The sequence below is a fragment of the Pelodiscus sinensis genome, chromosome 16 (assembly GCF_052426305.1).
Source record: "Pelodiscus sinensis isolate ZL-2025 chromosome 16, ASM5242630v1, whole genome shotgun sequence".
In the NCBI taxonomy this organism is placed as follows: Eukaryota; Metazoa; Chordata; order Testudines; family Trionychidae; genus Pelodiscus; species Pelodiscus sinensis.
Window position 1 is genome coordinate 13,302,672 of NC_143067.1, and position 26,850 is coordinate 13,329,521.

At 41.0% G+C, this 26,850-nt stretch overlaps 1 protein-coding gene across 4 annotated transcripts in view; it reads left to right on the forward strand.

Annotated features, from left to right (window-relative positions):
* Positions 1–15,349, forward strand: part of MACROH2A1 (macroH2A.1 histone) — a 68,537-nt gene extending 53,188 nt beyond the window's left edge. For all 4 annotated transcript variants that reach the window (XM_075900415.2, XM_075900417.2, XM_075900416.2 and 1 more), the window contains exons 7-9: positions 2,501–2,590; positions 6,824–6,998; positions 14,621–15,349. In XM_075900415.2, the coding sequence (XP_075756530.1) occupies positions 2,501–2,590; positions 6,824–6,998; positions 14,621–14,786 (431 nt within the window). In that variant the 3' untranslated portion in view covers positions 14,787–15,349. The remainder of the gene's footprint in view (positions 1–2,500; positions 2,591–6,823; positions 6,999–14,620) is intronic.
* The last annotated feature ends 11,501 nt before the right edge of the window (positions 15,350–26,850 follow it).

Below are 26,850 nucleotides of genomic sequence, written 5' to 3' on the forward strand. Positions count from 1 at the left end.
AAGAATAAAAATGCACAAATGCTTAGCTTCCAATTATTAACTTTTACCATCCTTCTAACAATTAAATGTACTGTGGGTTTATCCTGAAAGTTTTACAAGCCTAAATTTCCACTTAGGCTGTTTTCCAACACTGATACCCGTGCCTGCTTGGAAAGCATGAGATAATGACCGTATTCTCATGGAAGTAACACATATTCATGCCTGTGAGTAAATGAGCCACTAAGCTTGAAGCTGTGAAGTTAGACTTTCACCAAGAACCTTATCAATGTAATGAAAAATGGCTAAATACAGTTATGGTCTTTTATAGATACAGCTAATGATTGTACAAAAAGGTAGTGAAATATAATGCAAAAATACAACGTCACTCAGTTAAAAAGGCTAAATTTAATTTAGGAATAAATGCAGAAATGATCTGTGTAATTTCTTTTCACCACATCTACCAGGAGATAATATTTGGATTGGTATGTGAAAAGTTAAATCATAGTTTTAAATAAATTATTGTTTTTGTAGATTTATTTTAACAGTAAATGAATCTTCATCAGAAGAGGTAGAAACTCCATCTCTTGAGATAATTAAAACTAATCCAGACAAAATGCCTTTACATGTACAACAAGTCTACATATAATGGCAAAGTGCAATCCAATGACCTAATGTACCTTTTCTGTCTGTAGATTCCATACAGATTAATTTTGGCTCCTCTTTCCTGTGGCTGTGCTAGACAGTACAGGGTCCATGCACAGTGTGTGTCCCAGTTCTGGTCAAAGTTTACCAGCAACCTCAAATGGGGTATTTTGTGTGGAGTGAAAGCCAGTTTTCCTCTATTCCTTCACATGCTGGAGTGGCTGCACAGAGGACAGCACTAGCTGTTTCTGTTAAGTAGCAAACCACCTCCATCTTCCTGTCCTATCACAATATGTTTTTCAAAGGCATAATACTTCCAAGCACTTTTACTCAAGTGGTGCAACTCCCCTTAGTCCCAGATGACTCAGACGCCGAGTCCTTCTGCTTCTACAAGTATAGCTATAAAAATATGCCATTTGGAACATATCTAAGGTAACTTGGGAGATATCATGAAGTTAATCAAGAAAGTTGCACTCACTTGTGAAAATGAACTGACCAGAATATTGAGGTGAAAAGTTGAGATGATTACTCTGAACACTTTAAATCCTGAATGATAAGGTCAGATTGTGCAGTCCATACTTGGACAAAATGCATAGTGTCAGCTAGTTACAGCAAAAGACCATAGGAAACATACATTCTAAAAGTATTAGCATTGTTCACAACCAAATTCAGTAGAATAAACTGCATTTAACAAAAGCAGGATCAAAGTCCAAACATCCAATAGACAATAGTTATTTAACAAACTTTTAACTATTAATTTTGAAAGAAGTCTAGTGATTTCAAAGGAAAACAGGCTGCTGTCCTGCTGTTAGCTCTTAGAATTGTAGCCATGTTTAGCAAAATTAATCATTTAGGAGAGTCTTTGCTTCACTGAGCATACAATATGTGCATTTCCATCAGAAAATGCGTTTTTCCCCTCCTGAGCAGTAAAAGGAATGGGCTTCACCAAATAAATGTATAACTCTATTACAGTTTCTAATTCAAATTTTTTTAAATCAATTTTCAAAGTAATATCACAAATCAGAAATTTTGATACCACTTCTTACTTTTCCTATCTTATAAATGTACACAGAGCTAAATGGTTTGGGATGCATACATAGTTAGGAAAATGATTTTTGGGGTATTTTTATATTAATGTATGAAACTAGAGCTGCAAAATAAGATCTAAACCATTTCGCGTTGGACTGCCTCTGTAGACTGCACCTTTTGTTGCCCTGACACACTGTACAGCTCTCTTCCTCCCAGAGCGACAGTGTCCAGTTCCTTAGCAGTAGTTAGAGAAGCTCATTGGAGGAGTATGTTCCTTAGAGATTCTCCTTATTTCTGAGGCTCTTCCTCTTGGTTAAAGGTGACCCAACAAGCTGGGCAGTTGCCAAGTAAAGCAGCCCGCTGCACTCACGAGACTGTTTCATTCCTGGTGCCACCAGTTGGGGTCAGGGATCAAGATCAGGTGAGTTTCAAGTTCTTATTGTGGCAAATTGCACTTTAAAAGCATTTCTAAGAGAAAGGGGAACTGACTCCTAGGGGAAGAATTATAAATCCATCAGTCATCATTTAACTAGCACGTATTCCTGAAACACAGCACGCTACCAGGAGCTATATGGTGTGGAAGCAACTAGGGTCATCACCACATACGTTGATATTGGAAGTAGAATATAAGTGTTAGGGAAGGGATACCAATGTGAGGTCTTGGGGGGATTTATTTTTTAAATGACTAGTTAACTCCAAAGTCCCAAAAGGTTTAGATCTTACTTTGCAGTCCCCAAAAATATGTTTGGGCAGAAAAATCTAGGCTGTATGACCGCATAAAACAAGGAATCCCACGTCTGCTTTAGAAGCTCAGGAACAGAAGGGTGAACTAAACAATGTCTTTGTTCAGGGAGCACTTTGGAGAAGAAAGGTGGCAAAGAATTTGTGGAGGCCGTCATTGAGCTTCGCAAAAAGAATGGGCCTTTGGACGTGGCAGGAGGTGAGGCTTAAATCTCCGAAAATGGACCATTAAAGCATCTGCATGCATTGTGATTTCTAGTTGACTGTAAATTTGGTTTTAATGTGTAAAGTTCAGTCACAAATGTACCCATTTTAACATAACACTTGAAGGGTTTCTCTCTTCCTCTATGAATCCCATCAGCACACTTTAAGCATTTGAGTGTTCAAAAATAAAAATAACAAAAGAAAAAAAAAACAGAATCCTCCCTGAAGTGATGATTGAGCAGTGTAGTAGCGATAGCAAAAACTAAAAGTTCATTATTCACAAACATATATTGATGTACATGATAAATCATACACGTCTGTGTATCTATCCTCAAAGATAATAGTCTTGCTCTATAAGGCGTAAACACAGCAAAGAATTTAAGCATCTGAGAAACGTGCTTAATATGAAACACATTTTCAGTGCCGTCCTTATTCAGCAAAGCACATACATACACTCCATTGACTTTAATGAGACATGAGAACATGCTTAAAGTTTAAGCATCTTCTTACGGGTGTTGCTGAATTAGGGTCTAAGTCATCTGTATGAATGTGATTATTTAAAACAGTTTATGAATTTTTGATGCCCAGTTATCAGTATTTCAGTAATATGAGTAAATCTCATATATAGGCAATAAAGTTTGATGAATTGCAAAACATAATATTAGGCCATCTGTAAAAGTTTTTATATATGTTGTGAATAAAGAACTCTGATTCTGCCATCTGTGTTTACACTGTAAAAATAAATACAGTACTTGCAGTTTACCTAATGAATACTGACTACAACTAGGACAGAATTTATGGCTTGTGATGACAGGAAAAATTATGACTATTTATTTTTACTTTTTTCTTTCAGTTGTTGTTCAGTTTTTATCATACCACACTCACTGCACTAGTCTCAGTTGTTTAAACGTGAAAATGGAGACATACATTTAAACATGCAGTTTACTTTGTTACTAATGGTTCGTTTTTCATGAAAATTATAGAATAAACTATTCTCATTTGTCTGGATCGACTACAGCACTCTACTATATTCTTTATTACTGTACAAACCAGCCCCACACACTGTGCTCAGTACAGTTCTCCATTCCAAATCGTCAATTGTAGGGCCTTGGGGGCAACCTAGGCAAGAATTGCCATTTCCAGCTACTGACCAACAAAAAATATCAGGCATCAGTCATGGTACAAGTATTCACTGGTCATGTCCCTTGTATATCATAGAATACTAGGACAGGAAGGGACCTCGAGAGGTCATCGAGTCCAGTCCCCTGCCCTCATGGCAGGACCAAATAATGTCTAGACCATCCCTGATAGACATTAATCTAACCTACTCTTAAATATCTCCAGAGATGGAGATTCCACAACCACACTGGGCAATTTATTCCAGTGTTTGACTATCCTGACAGTTAGGAACTTTTTCCTAATGTCCAACCTAAACCTCCCTTGCTGCAGTTTAAGCCTATTGCTTCTTGTTCTATCCCCAGAGGCCAAGATGAACAAGTTTTCTCCCTCCTCCTCATGACACCTTTTTAGATATCTGAAAACTGCTATCATGTCCCCCCTCAATCTTCTCTTTTCTAAACTAAACAAACCTAATTCCTTCAGCTTTCCCTCATAGGTCATGTTCTCTAGACCTTTAATCATTCTCATTGCTCTTCTCTGGACCCTCTCCAATTTCTCCACATCTTTCTTGAAATGCGGTGCCCAGAACTGAGCACAATACTCCAACTGAGGCTTAACCAGCGCAGAGTAGAGCAGAAGAATGACTTCTCATGTCTTGCTCACAACACACATGTTAATGCATCCCAGAATCATGTTTGCTTTCTTTGCAACAGCATCACACTGCTGACTCATATTCAACTTGTTGTCCACTATAACCCCTAGATCCCTTTCTGCCGTACTCTTTCCTAGACAGTCGCTTCCCATTCTGTATGTATGAAACTGATTGTTCCTTCCTAAGTGGAGCACTTTGCATTTGTCTTTATTAAACTTCATCCTACTTACCTCAGACCATTTCTCCAATTTGTCCAGGTCATTTTGAATTATGACCCTATCCTCCAGATTAGTCGCAACCCCTCCCAGCTTGATATCATCTGCAAACTTAATAAGCGTACTTTCTATACCAATATCTAAATTGTCAATAAAGATATTGAACAGAGCCGGTCCCAAAACAGACCCCTGCGGAACCCCACTTTTTATGCCTTTCCAGCAGGATTGTGAACCATTAATAACTACTAAAATATAGGGGTTTTGTGTCATAATGGAAACTTCCTGGAATATAAGTGTAACCACAGCAGAATTCTGCACAGAGACCTTATATGTTTTAGAGAATATTGTAAAATACTTCTTTCAGAGCACCTGAATTTGAAATAAGTGAAAATTGCTTTGGGTAATTAACAGCTATCCTCCAGAGTCCCCATAGATTTATCATAAGACTATCTCCATTTCTGAAATAGTAAAACTAGGGAGGCATGTCAGCATAGTATTCTCCTCTTGCGGAATGAAGATATTACAAGTGAAGAGAAGTACTGAAGGGGCCACATCAGAGTTGCACGATACATTAAATTCCACTGCCTAGAGATGTCAGCTGGCCTTATTAGGTTTTTCTGGATTTATGTTGTATTCTGAATCTGCCAGCTTTTTAGAGTTAATTATGACAAAATTGCTTTGCACTAAAGCTATACAATATGTTGAGGGTCTGCTGGCCCCAAAGTGCATAGATGCTTGTGTTTCCATTGCCCTTTAGAATTTACCCTTCTGCAGTCAGAATTCCACATGCCAAGGTCTATTTTCTCTTTTCTGTAGCACCTACAGGAATAATATCCATATGCGATAACATGGCTCCAGGAGTTATTGCCACCATATTGTAATAACAAAATGCTCCATAAACATTCCAGAATAGAACAGAGAATTCTTTGCAAATAAGAACATTTGCCAGTCTGATGGTTAGAAGCAAGTTCCCATTTCATTCCCACAATTTTGTGGGCACAAATGTTTTCAGCCACAGATGCAATTAGATGTCTGCCGGACTGTGAACTGCTATTCAAGTTTGTGACTAAATTTGTACTTGAGCCTATGAATAGCCATTTTTTAATGGCTCAAAGTTAAGTAAAATAAAATTCCTGTATTTTCCACCACTGAACTGCAGGTGCAGAATAGAGACGCAGTCTGGCTCTAAGCTCCCAGCTGTGCAAGGGAAAGTGAAAGCTCTGCTTTCTGCCCCATCCTTTTGGATGATTTGCGCTCCCTGAAGTCCCTGCGCATGTAAGATTGTCACTAGTACATTTATGAGGTGTCCTTGTGTCCCTTGCATCTCTGTGCTAGGGCTGGACTGCCATCATGTAATTAACATATGAAATGACCTGTCCCATTCCCTGGCACACACAAAGTCATACCCTCTAATGGATAAAAAAGTACATAAAATGCTATATATCCATACTGAACATCTCATTAAATAACAAAAGAAGTAAACTACAAAACAACATTGTATCAGTAATCAAAGATGAGGTGACACACAGCACGGGGAGAGTAACAGTAATCCAAAACTCTTAAATTAGACAAAATAGACTCACTCATACTAAATTAGAAACAGAGTGCTTCATTGGCAGGGAATAAAAGAAAACAGTTGTATAATAACTGTAGCTTTGACTTTCAATTTATAGATACATCATAATCTTTGCATTTGATCTCATTTGTGCTGCAGTCTAATCAAAAGCTGGCTCAGCAAAATGTACATTAACACCAAACCTCTAAAGATCACAAATGTAGTAAATCTGAGACTAGAACAACATCTTGGCACTTACTGTAACTTGACAGTAACATTCAAATAAAGCAATAGTGGCCCTGTAACAGTTTTACACACCAACAGACTACCCAGCTTTGTAACATATTATCTTATAAAATGAGAATAAAGTTGCAATAAAGTGCTCTCTACAAATTTATGTGTCCTCTAAACTGGCAGTGATAGATTTTGCTCTCTGTTCATTGAGATCTATTATAGTTGTAATTTACAAATTACCCCAACAAAACACAGTTGCAAATGTAAAACAGTCTATGTAATTATGTTATCTCTTCAGGCTATTTGATTTGTGTGCTAAAGGATCCACTGGGATTATAGCTGTGTCTGTCAGCTGTGTGTAGTTTTAATCACACTTCCGCATATGTACTGTTTTACTTTTTTTAATCCTGACAAGATGAAAGCAATTAAATTTTACTTTCTGTTTCTTACTAGCGGTTGTCAGTGCAGGCCATGGACTGCCTGCTAAATTTGTGATCCACTGTAATAGCCCAGGCTGGGGTTCAGACAAATGTGAGGAGCTGCTGGAAAAGACTGTGAAGAACTGCTTGGCTCTGGCAGATGAAAAGAAACTGAAGTCAATTGCATTTCCTTCAATTGGAAGCGGCAGGTAAGATTGTTATGCAAACTGTTAACTAACTGCATAGGCCAAATTTTTAATTCAACTGCACTTCCTCCAGTCCTGACTGTAACTCCCATTGTTACAATATTGATTTATTCTTCACCCACTGAATTCAGATCTCTTTCATGAAATTGCCCTTCACTTGTAGACTTATACAGCCAGTAAATCCCGGTTGGAATACTCCAGTGAATCGTAATTCAGACTTGAGCAGGTTTAACACTGATCCCTGCAGAATTATAAGGTACATAGATGTCCTAGGGTGAATAAAATGCATTTTTATCAGTGCATTCAAATATAATAAAAACTTTGTTATCCGGCACTCTGTTAACTGGAAAACTCTGTTCACATAGTTAAATTCAAACTTTAACTGGCTGGGGACAGAGTGCCGGATGGGCTGCTGGCCTCGCTCTTGCGGAGAAGGCTTCTTCTTCCCCAGGAGCGGAGCCAGGAAGGGCTTCTTTGTTATCCGTCACATTTAGTTAATCAGAAACTGCCATTCCCCCTGACTGCTAGATAACAAACCTTTCACTGTATTTTAATTTAACACATTTTTAATAGTCTGACAAAAACTTTGAAAAATAAACAAAAGGAATCTACTTTACCAAGATTTAGCATGTAGTTAACCCCATCTCCAAATACGTCATATTATAGCAAGAAGACTTGGCTTAGTGTTAGTCTAAGCATCAAGGTTCAGACAGTTAAGCTATGTCTATATGGCAATAAAACACCCAAGTCTGGCCCGTGCCAGATGATTCAGGTTGTGGGCTCAGATTTGGGGGAAGAGGGAGATTATAAAATTCAATTTTTGACTTTGAGGCTTGGGCTGGAGTCTAGGGGCTGGGACACCTCCACATACCCCCATGGCTCGCCTCGAAGAGGCTCTCTATTTTCAATGAGGAATTGATTCTTGCATTTCCTTCCTACAGTGTAAAACCCTGTTGAATCCTTCAGGATAATATGCACTATAAAATGTAAATTATCCCTATCATTTGATTGAAACAGAAGGGAGATATCATAGCAGATTTAAAAATACAAGCTGATAGCTTATACAGAAAGAATAATGGAGTATGTCACTTTAAGGAGATGTAACATCATGCAGGTTCAAGGAGACTGTAGAAAACAAGGTTTAAGCAAAGTGTACTCCTAGACATGGCAGTCCTTACAAAGCAGAATATGGTAACTTTATTCCCTTAGCTGGATGAGTTGCAGAAGCCATTGTGACATGTAAGTGTATTGCCTTTGAATAGAATGAAATCCACAATAATCATTCCATTCACATTGTGAAATCTGACAGACAAGCTTTGGTGGTTTATTCTCTCAGCATGTGCACATTAGGTGTTTTCTTTCATTAAAGTGGGTAAGTGGAAAGCAATTCATTTCTGGAAAGGAGAATATGTTAATTCTGTCACTATTGTTGTTTTATAAAGTAAGATGTTTATAAAAAAATAAACAGAGCTTTTAAGGACAACAGGCGCCAAAGGCCGCACATGCATGCAGCTGTTCTGGTACAGACATCTGCCAAACAGGCATCACCCAATAAACCCATGTAAACAGTTTCATTCTCTTTTATGGCTGAGGAATGGGATTACAGGAGGGCAGTTACAATAAATCATTTTGTACTTTGAGGGGCTTATAAAATAAAAATAGCTTGCTTGTGGCAATCAGTAAATCGAAATGCTCAGCTGCAGCCAACTTGCAGAGAGCACAAGTCGGGGTGCTGTGCAAAGGGGGCTTAAGCTCATTCTAGCTTGGCCTGGGGGAGAACAGTGAGGGAGAACAGTTCAGTAGAGGTTCAGTGTGAATACAAAGTCACCTTCTCCAAAAGGGGTTTTATTCCAAGAGCTGTGACTTTAAATCTATTGACGCCCAGCTTGGCAAAAAAACTCCACAAGAATTAAGCTCAAAATAGGACGAGTACAAAGCTAAACAAGCAATTCCGGTTTCCCCCAAAGCACCTAAACTGGTTTCTGGTCAGCACCTCACTTTTCATGTCTCTCTCAGCTCTTTCTAACATGACCATAAATAAACTGTCTTGCATTGATTCAGTTTGCTGATGTGAATCCCTCCTTGGTATTTAATTGTATTACTGTGGTACTTACAAGGTCCAGCCATGGACCAAGATACCATGGTGCTAGGTGCTGTACAAACAATGAACAAAACCTACAGTCCCTGCTCCCTAGGAGTTTAAAGTCAAAATAGAGTGTGCTTTCTAATCCTGGAGCTCTCTTAATCCTGTGATTTAAACCTCCAGAAATCCCTCTGTATTCTGTCTTGGCATCTAATTGGGACACCATTGGGGTGGGCTGCAGCAACATCCCTGGGGTTTGCCAAAAACTGTGCACCCTATCACACTCCTTTGTTCCTCGCACTAGCTTTGTTCCTCGCACTAGTTTGCATAGGACCCCCTACTGTAGCCCTGTAGAAATAGCTCTTTGATGTAGTAGAAATAGCTTGAAGTCCTATCTAGTTTGTGTCCAGCTGAAACATCCGCAAGGGAGTTAGGGAGTGGTGGAGTTCAGTAGCATAATTGTTGTGTGCCCTTTTCTTTGCTAAACTAGCAACAAGGAGTGTAAGTGGACAAGAACTCCCATGACAGCTGTGCACCACCATTGTGTTGCTCCTATGTAGGGGTGAGCCTCACTGAGCTAGCTAAATTATCTTGCCATCAAATACATTCTAACAGACAATGTGTACGCTGCTGTAGGTAAGCCTGGGATATTTCAAAACTGATGACATGAAATTGCACGCGCTGTTCCTCTCTTATCGGAGCAGGTTTCGTAAAGCTAATGTGTAATATGTGGTATATGGCACAAGCAACTGCCTTGGTCTTCTAGCTTTCCTACCTCTTGCAGCATAAAATAAGAGGAAGAATAAAATGGTATTTATTGGCCAAATTCAAGGCAGGTGTAATCCCAGTGCTAAGATGTGTGGCACCTGTTAGTGTCAGGGGTGAATTTGGCCCTACATCTTCAAGATGCTGGACAGCTCTGGTACCCATGATGGTGGGCAGGATACCAGATGTGGGACCTTCCTCCTCATCCCTGGAGGATACAATCATGGCCCCTCCCCCTCCCTTCCCTCAGGAGACTCCCAGGCCCACCAGGACCTGCTGAAAGGGGTGACTTCCAACCTCAGTGTAAGGGTAGAGGAGCCCTCAGATACCCTGTTCAACATAGTCTCAGCTGCAGCAGCATCCAGAGTGGCACTGCCACTACATGATGGGCTGGCATGCATATCCCAGGTCCACTGGAAAACTCCATCCTCCCTGACCCCCTCTCTCTAGGTGGACAGAACACAAGTATTTCATCTAAAGGTCAAAACTCACAAGTACCTTTAGTCCTACCCAGCCCCCACTCCTTGGAGGTGGAGGCTGTGAACGATAGGGAGTGCCACTGGAAGGTTGCAGTGATCCCTAAAAAATAAAAGCTCCTGTAGACCAGGCCTCTTAAGTAAAAAAATGTATTTATCCCACAGTTTTCAGCTGAGAATGGGAAACCATCAGGAGCTCTTGGAGAGGTATGACTGCAACTTATGAGAGAACATGTCGGTTTGAGACCTCCCTCTTGGAGGTGGATAGGAAAGACTTTCAGGCACCCTGGAGAACGGTACAGCAGCAGCCAGAGCAGCTCTCCAAATGGCCTCTGATGCAGCGGACAGGGCTTCTTGGACCATGACCTCCAAGGTCTCCATGAATAAAGTGTCATGGCTTCCTCTGTCTGGCCTCTCATCCCAGGCCCAGAACTTGTTGCAGGAGTTTCCCTTCAGTGGCAAGGCCCTGTTTGCAGAGCAGACAGATGTTAAGCTTCATGGCCTGAAGGACTCACGAATGATGCTTTATGTCCCACCCCCTTCCTGCGCCAAATTCAAGCCCCAGTGGACCTCCCTTTCCCCCGGGAAGCCAACCCCACCAGGAGCCTTGCATACGTTATTTAAGCTATATAAGAAGTGCTTCTCCCAGCAACCTCAGTCAGCTCTGCAGCTGGGCTTATCCAAGGACAAGCAGGCTAGCAAGCACCCAAGGCTAGCAAGCACCCATTTTGATGGAATGCTTCGGGGTGACTTAACCAGTCTGCACAATAGATCCAGGCTACCTCCTCTGTTTTACCCCAACATAAGTGTTCATAACCTCCAACTGCTAGGTCCTCAATGTCATCTCCAAAGGCTACTCCCTACAGTTACTCTCCATCCCACCATACCTGCCCCTTCCTCCCATCCCTCATCAGGGTCCCTTTTCATGAGCATCTACTTGAACAAAAGGTGTTCCAACTCCTTCATTTGAGGGCTGTGGAGGTGGTCCCAGTTGAGTTCAGAGACAAGGGGTTCTGCTCTCAGTACTTTCTGATCCCTGAGGAAAAAGGGGAGCTCAGGCCCATTCTTGAGCTGAGACACCTCAACTAGTACTTAGCATGGCTGAAGTTCCACATGATTTCCCTTTCCTCAATCGTCGCCTCCCTGGATCCTAGAGACTGGTATGCCACACTCCATCTTCAGGTTGCATACTTTCCCATCTCCAGTTTTGAGGGCCACGGATGCATTCTCTGTTTTGTGGTAAGTCATGACCACTGCCAGTTCACAGTCTTCCTATTTGGCTTCACAACAGCAGCAAGTGCATGTCAGTGGTAGCAGTTTACCTCAGGTGTTGGGGCGTCCACATTTTTCCATATCAGGAGAGGAGCCGTGTCGCCCTCCTCCTATCCAAGTACAGAGCCCTAGGCCTGCTGGTGAATTAAAACACATCCACATTAGTACCAGTACAGACAACAGAAATCATAGGAGCAGTATTGGATGCCTCCAAGGCTTCTCTCCCCGGACACAGGTTCCAGGGTCTGGCACACCTCCTTGAAAGTGTCTTACAGTTCCCGGTAATGTCAGCCAGAACCTGTTTGCACCTCTTGAGGCACATGGCGGCATGTGCTTACATCGTAGCACACCAGACTTCTCATGGGCCCACTGCAGATGTGGCTGGCATTGGCCTTCTCACAGACTGGGAACTGCTTGGACAAGGTTCTCACTGTTCCAGATCTCATACTTACCTCCCTCCGGTGGTGGACAGTTCTGAGGGAACGTACTCCATTCCAGCGCCACACTCCTATCGTCAAATTCATGTCAGATGCATCAAACCTTGTCTGGGGAACCCATCTGAAGGATACCAGGACCCCAAAGCATGTGGTCCCTAGACAAGATGGCCCTACATATCCGTGTCAAACAGCTCAGAATGGTACATCTCGTGTACAAGGCTTTATGTCCCCATCTCACAGATGGCCTCAATGTTTTATATCAACAGACAAAGAGGAGCCTGCTCCATGACCTTCTGCTGGGAGACCTTCATACTCTGGGATCTCTGTATCGCACATGAGATTGACCTGGAGGCTTATTACCTCTCAGGAGACCTGAACTCCCTCGCAGACTGCTTGAGCTGAGACTTATCATGAGTGGACGTTGCATGCAGAGGTCTCTCACTCCATCTTCCAGTGGTGGGGTATTCCCTGGATGGAGATGTTTGCTACCAGGCAAAGCCACATTGCCTTCTTTTTGCCCCAAATGGGGCTTAGGTGTGGACTTCCTCTCAGATGCCTTCTGCTTGTCCTAGACAGGGGATCTGTTTTTCACGTTCCCTCCCATTTCTGCTTATCAGCAAATTCTTGCAGAAAATCAAGAAGAACAAGACCACAGTTGTCATGACAGCTCTGGCATGGGCCTGTCAGCATTGGTTTGGGAACCCTGTCGAGCCTGACATTGCTCCCCCCCCATGGCCACTGCCACTCCACATGGACTTCCTGTCAAAGACTACGGCTGTGTCCTTTATCCCAACCTCACGATGTGGATGCTGCATGGCTGAATCCAGAGGAACAGGACTGGTTGGCGTGCATTCGCCACATTCTCCTCAAGAGCAAGGAATGCTTGTCCCACCAAAGCTACATGACTAAACGGGCAAGGTTTGCACATTGCATGATAGACCATTACATCTCCCCAATAAAGGCTCTGATCCAATTAATCCTGGATGACTTGCTTTATTTGTAAGACCCGGGGTTGTAAGACCCCAGATGGAAACTGTTGGTAGTCACCTATTATGGAATGGACATGAGCAAGCACTCAGAGAAAAGAGTTACCTTTTCTGTAACTGGAGTTTTTTGCAATGTGTTGCTCGTGTCCATTCCCCATCCTGCCCTCTTTCCCCACAGTCGGAGTCCATGGCAAAAAGGAACTGAGGGTGGGAAGAACACTCAGTACTCCTTATACTACTCCAGGTAGGCACTACTTCAGGGGTTGCTAGAAGTGCTCCCCTTACAGGTGCTGGTAGGGGAAAAGCTTTCAGTGCCAGTACGTGTGGTAAGCACGCACACCTATTGTGGAATGGACATAACCAATACATCTCAAAGATCACCAGTTATGGAGCAGGTAACAGTCTTTTCCAGGCGAGCTTAAAATGTTACTGGCTTTTTTGTATATATTTCCCAATACAACTGCAGAAGACTTGTCATATATTTTGTCAGTACCACCAACACTGAGATGCCTTCTCTGGGTGTTGCAATGTAATTATGTGGTTGTCTTTTGGTTTTGGTTGTGAGTTGTTGGGTTTTTTTAGACCAATTCTAGAAGATTTTTATAGGGCCAAATGGCTTTCATAAAACAGATTGGATTGCAGTGGAATCCAGAGATACTGAAGAGGATGTGTCTTGGAGTGGGGCAAACCATTTGTTTGAAATGTGTGCAAATGTGTAGTGTAAAACCATTGAATACCCATGGCTGGTCAGTATAATTTTTACGGTTTCCTGTGTCATGAATATCTGTAAAAATACTTCTTCCATCCAGTCAGCTCTTCTCGTTACTTCTTCATTTCTTTTCTCACCTGCTTCAGATGATTAATCCAGCTGCTAGATAGCTATTATGCACATCTGTGTTTACATTAGAAGACTGTGGACCAAATTCAGCAAATCTAATGCAGAAGGTTCAAATTATCTTGATTTCAGACAGCCAAGCCCCTTTTGCCTATCAGAGTCACCCCAGTAGAAAGTAGCTTTGCTGCTGCTTTCCACAATTTTTCTGAAAATTGGGCATTTCCAGCCCTGCCACTACTGTAACTACAGAATTTAGGAGCAGAAATAGGAGGCAGGGAACAAAGTACTGTTTCATTTATATGGATATGTGTGTCACATTTATGCCCGTCTCCTACTGCGTAGCATAACTTTAACTCTGAGTTTGAGAGGCCTCACTAGGCCTCCTATTTGTCAGGTAAATTGAGAGTAGGTAGCCTTGTGAGGCTTAATTCATTAAGGTGTGTAAGAGGGATTCAAGATCTTTGGGTGAAAGTGTAAATGATTATTATATTAGGAATATTTTTCTCCAGAAATGTACATGTGTTGTAAGGCTATAAAGTGCTACCCGACTATTTGTTGTTTTTTAATTAGTGGTGCTTTTGAGCTCTATGTCTAAATAGCTAAAAAAGTGTTAAAACCCAAATTCCATTTGGAACTCGCAGACTTTTGCTTTGGAGGTTTAATAACCGTACTACAGACGAGATTTCCTAGATATTGTTTGCAAGGTGCAAGGCTAGTCTTTTGAAAGCTTCCATGCATGTTTTTATTTTCGTCTTTCTTTCTCTCCCCTAGAAATGGCTTCCCCAAGCAAACTGCTGCCCAGCTGATCCTGAAAGCCATCTCCAGCTATTTTGTATCGACAATGTCCTCTTCAATCAAGACAGTCTACTTTGTGCTCTTTGACAGCGAAAGTATAGGGATTTATGTGCAGGAAATGGCCAAGCTGGATGCCAACTAAGCTTAGAAAGCTACGAAATAGCAGTCCTCTTACCCACTCCCTTCCTCCTCCAGTCCTTAAACTCATTGTGAAGCAGAGCACCCCTTATTTTAAATTTTGCTCATATAGGGGAATAAAGTTTTCTTTGGTTTTCTTTGGGTGGTTTTTTTACTTTCTAAAATGTTTTTATGTTGGCACTGATGATAGTTGGCATTACTGCTATTAATGCACTGTATTCCAGGCATCGTCTGAATTTTAGTGTAATCTAGGAGATTTTTATAATTTTATTTTAATGAAGTATGGATTGATGCAGAGAGTTGTTAGCAGTCTGTAGTCTTTTACTTGTGGAAGAAACTGGCAGACCCTATTTTGTAACTGTGTTGTGGTGCTTTTATCAATACATCACGTGGCGTTCCTTTCATTTAAAAAAAAAAAAAAACACATGCTACAAAACTAATCTGTTTGTTTATTGTCTTAATGATGAATCTGGGGGGGGAACAAAAAAAACCCAGCCCTGTCGTCCTGAATTATATTTGCAATTTGGAATTTGTGTGAATTGATTTAGTAAAATGTTTGAACTGTTACAGGTGGCATGTTTGAATTATTTTTTAATTCTTTGCTTGATGCACCTCGATAGTTTTGGGGGTAGAATGGATGACAAGATGCACTGGACTTCCATCCAGAATCCAAACCAGAATACTTTAAAACCTCGTGTCCAGAACTGCTGAACACCTGCAGTGCCCATTGATTTTAGGTGCCCTAGTGATGTACCACGCTTTAGAAAATGAGGCCTTTGTACATTGAAATAAGCAGTCTCATTTTCTGGTGGGTGCTTCAAAAGTCTCCCAGGCAGAACCTAACTGCATTGTAGTTTTTGGTTTTTTTTTTTTTTTTTTTTTAGCTTGAAAGTCTGTAGACATTTAGTTATCACTAATATTTCAACCAAAGCATGCTGTTATTTTTGAAGCTCCCCCTCACTGTTCCAATGTGTTTTTGAGGTAGGCAGGTACATTGTTAAACATCAGTACTGGTTTCTAAAAATCTATATACAGAATCCAGTGTAGCTCCAGAAAGCGAACACTAAACTGTTTTATATAAAGAGTTTTTAAATGAATCTTTCTCATTAATCCAGTTTGCATTTGTTATATTGTTCACACGGCCCAAATCAAATCAAGTGTAGATAGTCTTACTTTACAGCAATCACTTGTTTGTACTTTGAGGGTGAGAGGGGAATGTCAAAAGTTATAGGAAACCTACACTAAATGTCATAGGAGTTCTATCCCTGCGTCAGAAGATTTTTTTTCTTTGAAAATTTGTGCTTATTTGGTCTATCTTCTATAAAGAATATTTGTTTACCCTTGTTCATGAATTACATTTTCTGATGAAACAGATTTCATCAAATCAATTCTGGCCTGATCTAAATCCATTGACAGAATGGCTGTTACTGACTTCAGCAAACTCAGGATCTAATACTGCTTGAATTGGATTTGAATAATTATCAAATCTAATTTATGGTTATATGACCTCTATTGAAGATCGTTTGTGTTTTGTCACTGTATGCTTGTAATTCTGATTATATAAGTGTTACAAGGTTCAGGAAGAATGGATACATTTTCAGTGTGATTTTTTTTGGGTGGGAGGTGGGAGAGTATGGAGGGAAGAAATAAAGTAGATAATTGAAGATAGAAAAAGAAATAATTGAAAGTTTAGTTGTTTTTAATCTTTCCCTAAGTGTGGCACGCTACACATTCAAAAAAAAAAGTTTGAAAGTGAAAGTGGGGGAAAAAAACCCTTGGTATGGGATTTAAATAAAATGTTTTACTTACTGCAGTCACATTCCTTCTAATCACTGTTTTAGAAGTGCATTTTGTACAGACTCCACTAGATGTCACTAAAAGGATTGAACAATAAGTACATGCATAAAATACATTTGATTTAGATGTTTGGTTGCCAAGGACTAAGTTGAACTTGTCAGTGTGAATTGCATGGACATTAGGTATGTCTGTGACTTCCCTTATCCCAGTTGATATGTATACTTCAAAATTTGTGTGCTTTGTGATATTTACAACATCCATTGCCACATTTTCTTTGCCACGTTTAATATAGTGTAATGTTTAACACCAGAATCGTTGAATGATTTCAGAGCAAATGATGTTTCTAACTGAACTGAAAACACAAACATTTTCATTCAGCACATACAACTGCAATTACAAATCAGATAGTTTCAAAATTACTTAAAATACCTCTTCTCCCCAATGTGGTGAACCTACATATACCATTACTTCTAAAATATCAAGGCAAGTACATGTTTTTCTGTTTACTGAACAATCTGGAATAAGAGTCCAATTATAAAAGGCTAGTTTGTCTTTGGCTTGGCATCTAATATCCAGATGAGTACTGCCTGACCTCCTATTGATTTCAGTGCAACTGTTTGTGAAGTCAGGCACTCCTCATCATGAGAATGGGAATCGTAATCTGGCCCTTTGTGAATTACACAGGATGTTACTGAGTCACAGTGAAAAAGTTCTAATAGGAAAATGTCCCATCTTCATGTGAACAGAAGATTTCTGCCTTGAAAACATTTTCACTGGATTGTCTGCTTTAAACATGTCCCAGATAACTGGTCTTCCACTACTTTCTTTGGTGGACAATTCCATAGGTTGATAGATTTCCCCTCACATGTTACTTTAGCCTAAATTTCCCCTTTTCTTTAATTCTCTCCAGTCAATACTAATTACAGAACCTGATGTTGCACTCATTGAAGTCATTAGGAATTTTGACATTAATTATCTTGGGGCCAGTACCGGTGTTCCCTGTAAGCTGAGCGCTGGGCTGGCCACCCCAGGGAGATTCAGGTGCCACCCACCTGATTAACAGAGCACCCACAGCTGGCAGCATGTGATTCTACTGGTGGTGAACATTCACACACTCCTCAATGTGCATAATAAAATTTGTTCCACACATGCATGGGAAAAATTAGATGGAACACTGGGCAGTACTGAGATGAACACACTTTTGTACCAACCTAGTTCTTTCCTCTTCCATGAGCATATTCTAAGTCATGTCAATAAAACGTTTGAAATGTCCCAACAGACTTTAAATAGTTAAAATTAATTTGGTAATGTTATTAATTTTTTTAAGGGACAAAAACGAGGAATACAGGATCCTTCAAAAAAGCGTGATATTTTTTTTTAAAGAACCACATCTAGACAGTGGTTTCACTTTCAAAATACCCTTTTTCAAAAAAGTGCTGTGATGCGATTATGCAAATGAAGCACGGGATATTTAAATTCACGCTTAATTTGCACTTTCAATCTGCCTAATTTACATCCCTCTTTCGAAAGAGGGATGTAGTTTAGACATGCCCTGAGACTGGTTCTTGTGCCTACTCTAATATTGTTATCAATGACCTGGAAGAACACATAACATCAGTGCTGATAAAAGTCCACAGATAACACAAACATTGAAGGAGTGGTAGATAACGAAGAGGACAGGCCACTGACTCAGAGCGATCTGGAATACTTAAGTTATTTGGACACAAGCAAGTATGCATTTTAATATGGCTAATTGTAAATGAATACATCTAGGAGCAATGAATGTAGCCTGTACTTGCAGGATTGGGGCTTTAGCCTGAGAATCAGTCACACAACAGATTCAGATAGTCATAGGGGATAATCAGCAGAAAATCTGAGCTCCTGATGTGATGCTCTGGCCAAAAGAGCTAATGTAATCCTGGGATGCATAAACAGTGGAATCTCAAGTAGGGAATGGAAGATTCTTTGGAAACAGAACTGGGAATGTGTGAATATGACTGATATTGACAAGCAGATTTAATTGTTGGTATTCTCCTGCATGCTTTCTGCCTATGAAACACAGCCCCCCATATGTCATGATTAATATAGAGTTCAGTAACAACACTCTTCTGACTTAGGACTACAGAGTGGCTTGATATATTTTATCAAATCACAGAGGTGGGGAGCTTTGAATGTTGACATCTGGATCTAGACTGAAATGGTCTCTGTGTTTGGGCATGTTTTGTGCTAAAGATTTGGTATGGGCCCACATTTACATCCTGTTCAAATGGAATATGGCACATCCTATCGTGAGAGAGCCCAGGATACGGAGGAAAGTGAGGTGGCTGAGGATCTATCCAGATGAAAACAGAGGTGATATTTGAGTTGAAAAAGCAAATGGAAGAGAGGGTGGAGACTGTGTGGCTACGTCTACACTGGCCCCTTTTCCGAAAGGGGCATGCTAATTTTAAACTTCAGAATAGGGAAATCCGCGGGGGATTTAAATATCCCCTGCTGGATTTAAATAAAGATGTCCGCCGCTTTTTTCCGGCTTGTAGATAAGCCGGAAAAAAGCGTCTAGACTGGCCCGATCCTCTGGAATAAAGCCCTATTCCGGAGGATCTCTTATTCCTACTTCGAAGTAGGAATAAGTGATCCTCCGGAATAGGGCTTTATTCCGGAGGATCGGGCCAGTCTAGACGCTTTTTTCCGGCTTATCTACAAGCCGGAAAAAAGCGGCGGACATCTTTATTTAAATCCCGCGGGGGATATTTAAATCCCCCGCGGATTTCCCTATTAAGTTTAAAATTAGCATGCCCCTTTCGGAAAAGGGGCCAGTGTAGACGTAGCCTGTGTGTTCTGACATAGCTTGTTTGTTTGCCACCTAGGCATCAGGTTAGATTTCCAACTGCTTTCTGAAGACCTGCGTTGGACAGGACAGCTTTTAGTCACTTTAGCCCAGAAGTTGCTGCCATGTCTTTTAGATGCAGAGCTCATCTCCAGGATTCATACCTCTGTCCAGGTTAAACCTTGAAAACAGATTCAATTTGGAGGCTACATCCTAAACCTATTTGATGCTGACACTAATGTGCTGTATAGTAGCCCACTTGTAAAACCAGGCATCTCACCATTAGGCCACTTGAGAAAGTCGGCTTAAGATACACAACTCCAGCTACAAGAACAGAATAGCTGGAGTTGACACACCTCAAGTCAGATTTCCATGGTGTTCCCATTGCAGGAGGTCTATGGGAAAAACTCTCCTGTTGACTTCTCTTACTCCTTGTGATTCTGTGGAGTACTGGGGTCAGCGTGGGTGCCATCAGCATTTGATTTAGCGGGTCTTTTCTACACTTGCTAAATTGAACCCCAGAGCACTGATCTCTGGATATGTATGGACAAGAGCTTAGCCTTGCTTTGTGAGCATTGCTTTCTGACTTGCAGTGGTCACCCCTAGATTTCCTGGGGAAGGTGTGAGCTGTAGTTTTAAACCTAGGAAAGCCCTAACTTACCTGCAGTCTTTCTGCATGAAAGGTCCCTTCTCTGCTTGTGCTATGCTGCTGCAGTTGAGATCAGATTTGGTCCAAAAGTTAGAGCCCCTCTCAGCATGATTAACAAAGGTCTCCTGGCTGAAGGTACATCTAGACTGCACGCTTCTTTCGAAAGAAGCTTTTCCAGAAGAGCTCTTCCAAAAAAAAACTTCTGAAAGAGAGCGTCCACACTGCCAAAGCACATCGAAAAAGCGATCTGCTTTTTTCGAAAATAGCGTCCACACTGAATGGATGCTATCTTGCATTTAAGCTGTGATGACTATGGACGGAGTAGTCACCAGGGCACCTGTGCTTTTTCCTGGAGACCTTTTCTTTTGAAAAAAGACCTCTTCCACGTCCACATATGCCTTTTTCCGAAAGAGCTCTTTTGGAAAAGGCATTCTTCCTCGTAGAATGAGGTTTACCAATGTCGGAAAACCCCCTGCAATAGCAGTGTGGACGTAAGTGAAGTTTTTTTTTGGAAAAACAGCCATTTTTCAAAAAAAAAAATCCCACAGTCTAGATGCACCCTGAGTGACTTGGCCAGAAACCCTCACTTTCACCTTCACCTTTCTGACTTGACATAGTTGAAATTTGTTGACCACAGTGAACCTTTTCAAAGGAGCTTGAGAAAGGAGGGCTGTTAGATGGGGAGAATGATGGGTTTTCTTTTAATGTTTTGCTTAGCTGGTTATTTCCAGTCTGTGTTAGATTTCTATTGGTTGTTATGTGCATTTTTAAAGAAACGTGAAAGGCCTGAGAGCTTGCTGTAAGCATCTTTTTTAACAGTGATATTATGAATAGAAATCCATGCTACATCATAATGATATTTTCAGAGTATACTGAGCTCTTTCAACTGTTTCCCTTCCCTCTGCTCGCTGTCAACAAGCATTGATCTCTATTAACCTCACAACTAGATCAATTAGGATGAGGGTTTATACATCAGATAATTAATTGACAAAAATGTATGTAATGTCTCCAAACTGAGAGCATATCAGAGAGGGGCTCCTGAGTTACTTTTTTAGGTTGTGTTTATATGGTACAGCACACCCAGAACCAACATGCCAATTAAGTACCATGAGGTAAAGAAACCTCTCTCTGGGGAAGGATTCAATGAATGCTTGAATATGTTGTTTGAAATTCCATAGTTATAATAAATAACTCTCTCGCTCACATTAGGGGCTCAGTTACCACGCTATATTAAAACTATACATAGATAGTATTTATCTCTGTCTATAAATATTTATTGGGGAAAGCGTGTTTCAGCCCACAGACATGACTAGAATTACTCTGAAGTCACAGAAATTGTGACTCAGATTGTAATCTGACCCATTGTTTTGGAGCAAAGCTTGATCAGATCTGAATTGGTGATCTTACGACCATCACTTCTTTCTTTGTAAATGTCTCATCACCTGTGCATATGTCTAGTGAGACTGAGAATTGGTTTAGGAACTGAGAAGAATTTCTGCTGAAAAGTAACAGACAATAGGTGAGGCAACATCAAGAAACCTGATGTGGACTGAAACACTGCAGGTCTTCCTTAGTAAGCCAAATATATAAAGATTTCAGAAAGAAATCTTACTAATAGCTGATGTGCAGCCTTAGTTTCCAGAAGTAATAGGAGAGAGCTCTGCTAATATGAAATACGAAGTTCAGGGGATTTGCGGATGCTGAATATTCCTGAGGATTGGGCCCACCGTCTACAGCAACTAGTCAGATGCACTGCTCTAAATTTCTTTACAGAAGGCAATAATACCTAGAGTTGAAGCAACGAGTCAGAAGAAACAGCATAATTGATAGGCCTGAAGAGTGCAGGTAAGTAGAAGGATTGCATTTATATCCCCAGTATGAAACCCAATGGGAACTAGACTAGTGCACACTGACTAAAAGACTTGAAAATCGCCACCAATTCCTTTTTGTGTTCTGCTCTTCAGAGATTTAGTTCGTTCCTCCATAGAATCCAACTTAATGCCTCCACAACTCATGTTTAACCATTATCACGAGCAGCCAGCTCATAAATGCCTTTGCTCTCTACTGGATTTCACAAATAGGAATCAAGGGCAGATGATATTGCTGTTTTCTAAAACAAATAGTAACAACATTTCACAGTGTTGTCTAAGAAATCCCCACTCTTCCACACTTTTGCACCAGCCTGGCTAAAAGAGGAAATTTGATATTTTTGTACCTTGAAATGACTAGTCTTTTTAGGCTTAGGAGAATAAATTAAAGTTGAGCCAAAGTATGCCTCAGCTGTACTGGATGGGAAGATTGATTTGCTTTCCATCTGGGAGATTAAATTCCACTTCCAAAAAAAAATGGCACCAGCATAATTAGCTGTCAGTCAAGTTGCAAGGAGACAGACTAGATGGGATAATTGAAAGCGCTGCAGCTTCTCATTACATTCTACAGTAGCCCTATTTGCAAATTTCCACCTTGAGGTGCTTCAGAACATTGTCAGAAATTGTACATATCCCTGTTGGCACATTCTTCTGAAGTGAAACACGAATATTGCGCAAAGATTGGATTAATGTTAAGTAACTTTCACTTAACCTAACTTTGTTGAAATATATTTGTCAACAGCCAGCGACAGCTCCACCAGCCTCTAATTAGCACCAATCTAAACAGCTGGAAGAACATGGTAGTTCTTCAGCTATGGATTGTGTCCAGGAGACATTCCATAGGAGGAAAATCTCGTCTCTTCTCCTTTTTTAATAGCAACATAGAAGTACCGCACCTTAATGGATTCAGTTCTTTAGCAAACTGGAGTTCACAATGAACCTGTGAAAAAGTTCAGGTAAGCAATACTATTCAGATGACCCCAAGGACCTGATGCCAATCCTACTGAAATCTCCCGAGTTGCTCCATTGACTCAGTCAGAGTTGAATCCAGCCTTGATAGGATAAAATACATTGAAATCATATTCTTCGTTAAACTATGGGGAATACGGGCAAGGCATATTTTATATGGCAGATACCTTGAATACAGGATTATATCTGAATTATTGTATGTGCTAACAAAAATTATGTGGACAGATGAGACAGAAGAGATTTTTAAGTTTGTTTGCCCACTCCTGGAAGCATAAGTAACTCGTGCCTCTGAGGGGTGGGAGTGCAGGAAGCCCCTCCCAGCGGAACAGGGATGGAGGATGAGGGAGCACCCTATTTAGCAATCAAACTTTTGGCAGGGACACAGGGAGCAACGCACTTCCTGGTGCTAACCCGAGTCACCTATTGCTGGAAGCGCCAGAGTTCTTCAACCTAGAAAAGTCACTGCTGCTCACAGAAGAGGGAGCTAGCATCAACGCTCCCATGCAGAAGCCTCCCCCTAAATTAGTTTGACACGCTCAGTTAACAAAGCCCAATGGAATAGCAAATCGTTCTTTTAAAATTGAAGCTTTCATTATAAAGTATTAATTTATAACGTGTATTCACCCTCAAGCACCATAGGCCTGGATCCTCTTAAGTGCATGGATTTTCCTCTCTTACACCGGTGTGCATGCACGTGCACATCCACGCACACCCACATGCACTGATTGCACTTCCAGATTCTATGGGGATCACTGGGCGCAGAATCAGGAGGGTAACAAGCAGTTTATAAAATAGTAAAAGCTGGGTAACTGCACTGGAATGAAATGGCCCAGAAGTAACATGGCGAGGATCCCCGTTTGACAAGACAGAAAATGCACCTTGATGGGGCGTACCAATCCAGCACTGAGCCTGAAAGAGTTAACCTGGCTGAGAAGGCTCTGCCCCCATAACCTTGCTGGGCATGCTCCAGGCCTGTGGAGCTGCTAAGTCAGGGCTGACTACCGCTGGGGAAAGAGGCACTGTTGGACCAAGCCATAGCAACCAGTCTGAGGGACTGCAGGGAAAGCCCCCAGACCGGGGTGAAGAGACTGGAAGTATCCCAGTGTGGGGAATTGTTCCCTGGGATCTCGGTGTTGCGATGGGATTCCCCACCAAGCTAGTTCCACTGCTGCAGGGCCCTGGACTGGAATCTGATGGAGAGGAAGGACCTGGGTCTCCTTACCCCCACCTCACCAACTCCATATGTGGATCTACACCTATTGTTCGGCTGCTGGCTACTAGGTCATAAAACCCTGACCACAGGTAGAATTATATCAACTCCTTTGGCCAGTAGGTCCCACTATCCCAAGAGAGGGGGGCACAGTAATCAACTCTAGCTCTTAGGCCACACTACGCTGAGAGAGAAGGACGTATAATTGGACTCTGGCTGCCAGGCCACACTACCCGGAGGCAGAGGAGAGTGTAATGGGCTCTGGCTTTTAGGCCACGCTGCCCTGAGAGTAAGGAGTCGAGTACAGCCACAGAGGGACCAACGCTGCCCTCACAGAGGGATGGGAAAGGTATCCCCAACGTGCTCAAGGCCCATTTGATTTGTGAAGACACCCAGACTGTGTTAAAGCTGCACCCTATGAATATCCAAAACTATTTGTTTTAATCCATTCAGCTTTTTGGGTATTACATCCTTTCAGGATTGGGCCTATTATGTTACCTGGCCTCATGTATTTTAGGAAAGAGAAAATTGCACCCTTTGTATGCATACAATGTCCCTTTATGATTTATTATACAGTCCTCATTTTTTTTGCCTCAGTTACTTCAAACCAGGGTGGAAATGGTGCATTCCTCACCTTAATGCTAAATGCATGTAGTCAGTAAAAAAGAAAAAAAAGGGGGCTGAAAAATGTTTAAAAGGGAGGGTGCTTAAGTTATTGCAGCCCAGGGGAGCATTAACATACGTGCCAACAAGTTGCTGTATGCGGCTTAAACATGCTTATTTATTCTGCTGTGCAATAAAACTCTGCCTTAAATAGAGCCAAAAGCCATTTGCCATGGCAACCCCTCATCACATATGTGCTCCAGTACCATTTCTGAAATATATAGGATCAAATGGCCTGTGACCTTTGTGGCATTTTAAGCACCCAAAAATATTACCAAGGACTGAAAAATTTCCCCTAGGTTTTTAAGAATCATTTTAATAGTGGACCAAAGGTGTATTCTGTTTTCTTGCTCGTTGCTCCTTAATGGGCTTTCTCTAAAGAAATGAGAAGACAGAGAATTATTGCACCTGGCAATCTCTTCGCTATTATCATTCTGTTTTGGAACATAGCAAGAACTGGCTGGTTGTCTTCCTATGTGCTAGTACGAGAAAATCAGTGTTTTCTTCTTCCTTCCCATCTGTGCTTAACGTTTGTTCAGACCAGCCACTTGCCTTAAATTCTGAGCATACATGTGTCCACCATAAATCCACATAATGTGTATCAATAATAATATTAAACTTAACACAATTACAAATATAGTGCAGTATTGATTCCAGATCCTCATTCCAGTCCTTCTTTGCCTCTTTATTGAAGGAAAACTAGTAGATGAGCTAACGTCTCACCAGGAATCGAAAGTGTAACGTGGTACCTCAAGAATATCTACAGTTGTTCAGATCAGAACAAGGTGAGAAGCAGGCCAGTTGACAATTTCTGGGTAAAGATCAAAGGGGAGGAATTGGGCTCTACTAGAGACCATCAAATCAGGAAGAGGAATACAGGAGGCATTTCTAGAACAAACAGAAATGTCCAAAACAAAAACTAGTAATGGGAGACTCTTAACTACCCAAACATCTGTATGAAACTAGTGTGGCTTAACTTAAATTTCCAGTAAGTTCTTGGAATGTACTGGGGATAACAGTTTCAGAAAATGTAAGAAGTAACCATGGAGGCAGCCATTTTAAAATTGATTCCAACTGACAAGGAGGAATTGGTTGTGAATCTGAGGATGGAAGGCATTTTGAGTGAAAGTAAACACGAAACGAGAGGGTTCATGTTTCTAAGCAGAGGAATGAGAGCAATCCAAGAAGAACAATGGGCTTAAAAAAATTTTCATGGGAAGAAAATCTAGGAGCTAAAGGGGTTCAGGAGAGCTGACAGTTTCTCAAGGAGACAATGCTATAGGCAGAACTGTAAGCTCTCCCATTGCGAAAGACAGGTAAGAAGTAAGAGGCAAATATGGGAATTCTTTCATGACTTGAAAATAGAAAAAGAATCTTCCAAAAAGTAGGAACAAGGATGAATTGCTTGCGAGTACAAAAGAACAGTGTAAGTAGGGAAAACTAGACAAGTTAAGGGAAAACATGAGTTATATCTAGCAAGAGAGATAAAAGGCTATAGGAAGAGGTTCTGCAAATGTATCAGGAGCAAGGGAAAGATGAAGTAAGTCATAGACTCTCTGCTCAGGTAGAAAAGAGGTGTTTAAAGTTAATGTGCATCCAGATACTTGACTCAATTAAAATTAACAAGGAAGGACTGTAAGCCAAAATATAGAGAGAACAAGTTACAGAATATTTAGATTACAAGTAGTCCTGTGGTACCTTAGAAACTAACATATATATAGGATTATGAGCTTTCATGGGCAAAACCCACTTCATCTAGTGAGTTGGAATGGGAATAACAGAATCCAAGATACATATAAAAGCAAAAGTACATGCCAATTGTAGGACCTGTATTAATGAAGCTAATTAAATGGGCTGATGTGTCCCATCCATAGCTCTTGATGTGAAAATGCGAATGTCAAAAAAAATTGGCTTTATAGTCCATTAACCAGTTTAAGTCTTTATTCAAGCCCAGGGTGTAACTGTCAAATTTGTAGATGAATTCCAGTTCATCAGTCTCCCTCTGTAATTGGGTAGTGAAATTCCTTTGTAGAAGAATGGCTACTTTTAAATCCGTGATAGTGTGACCAGTGAGAGACATTCAAA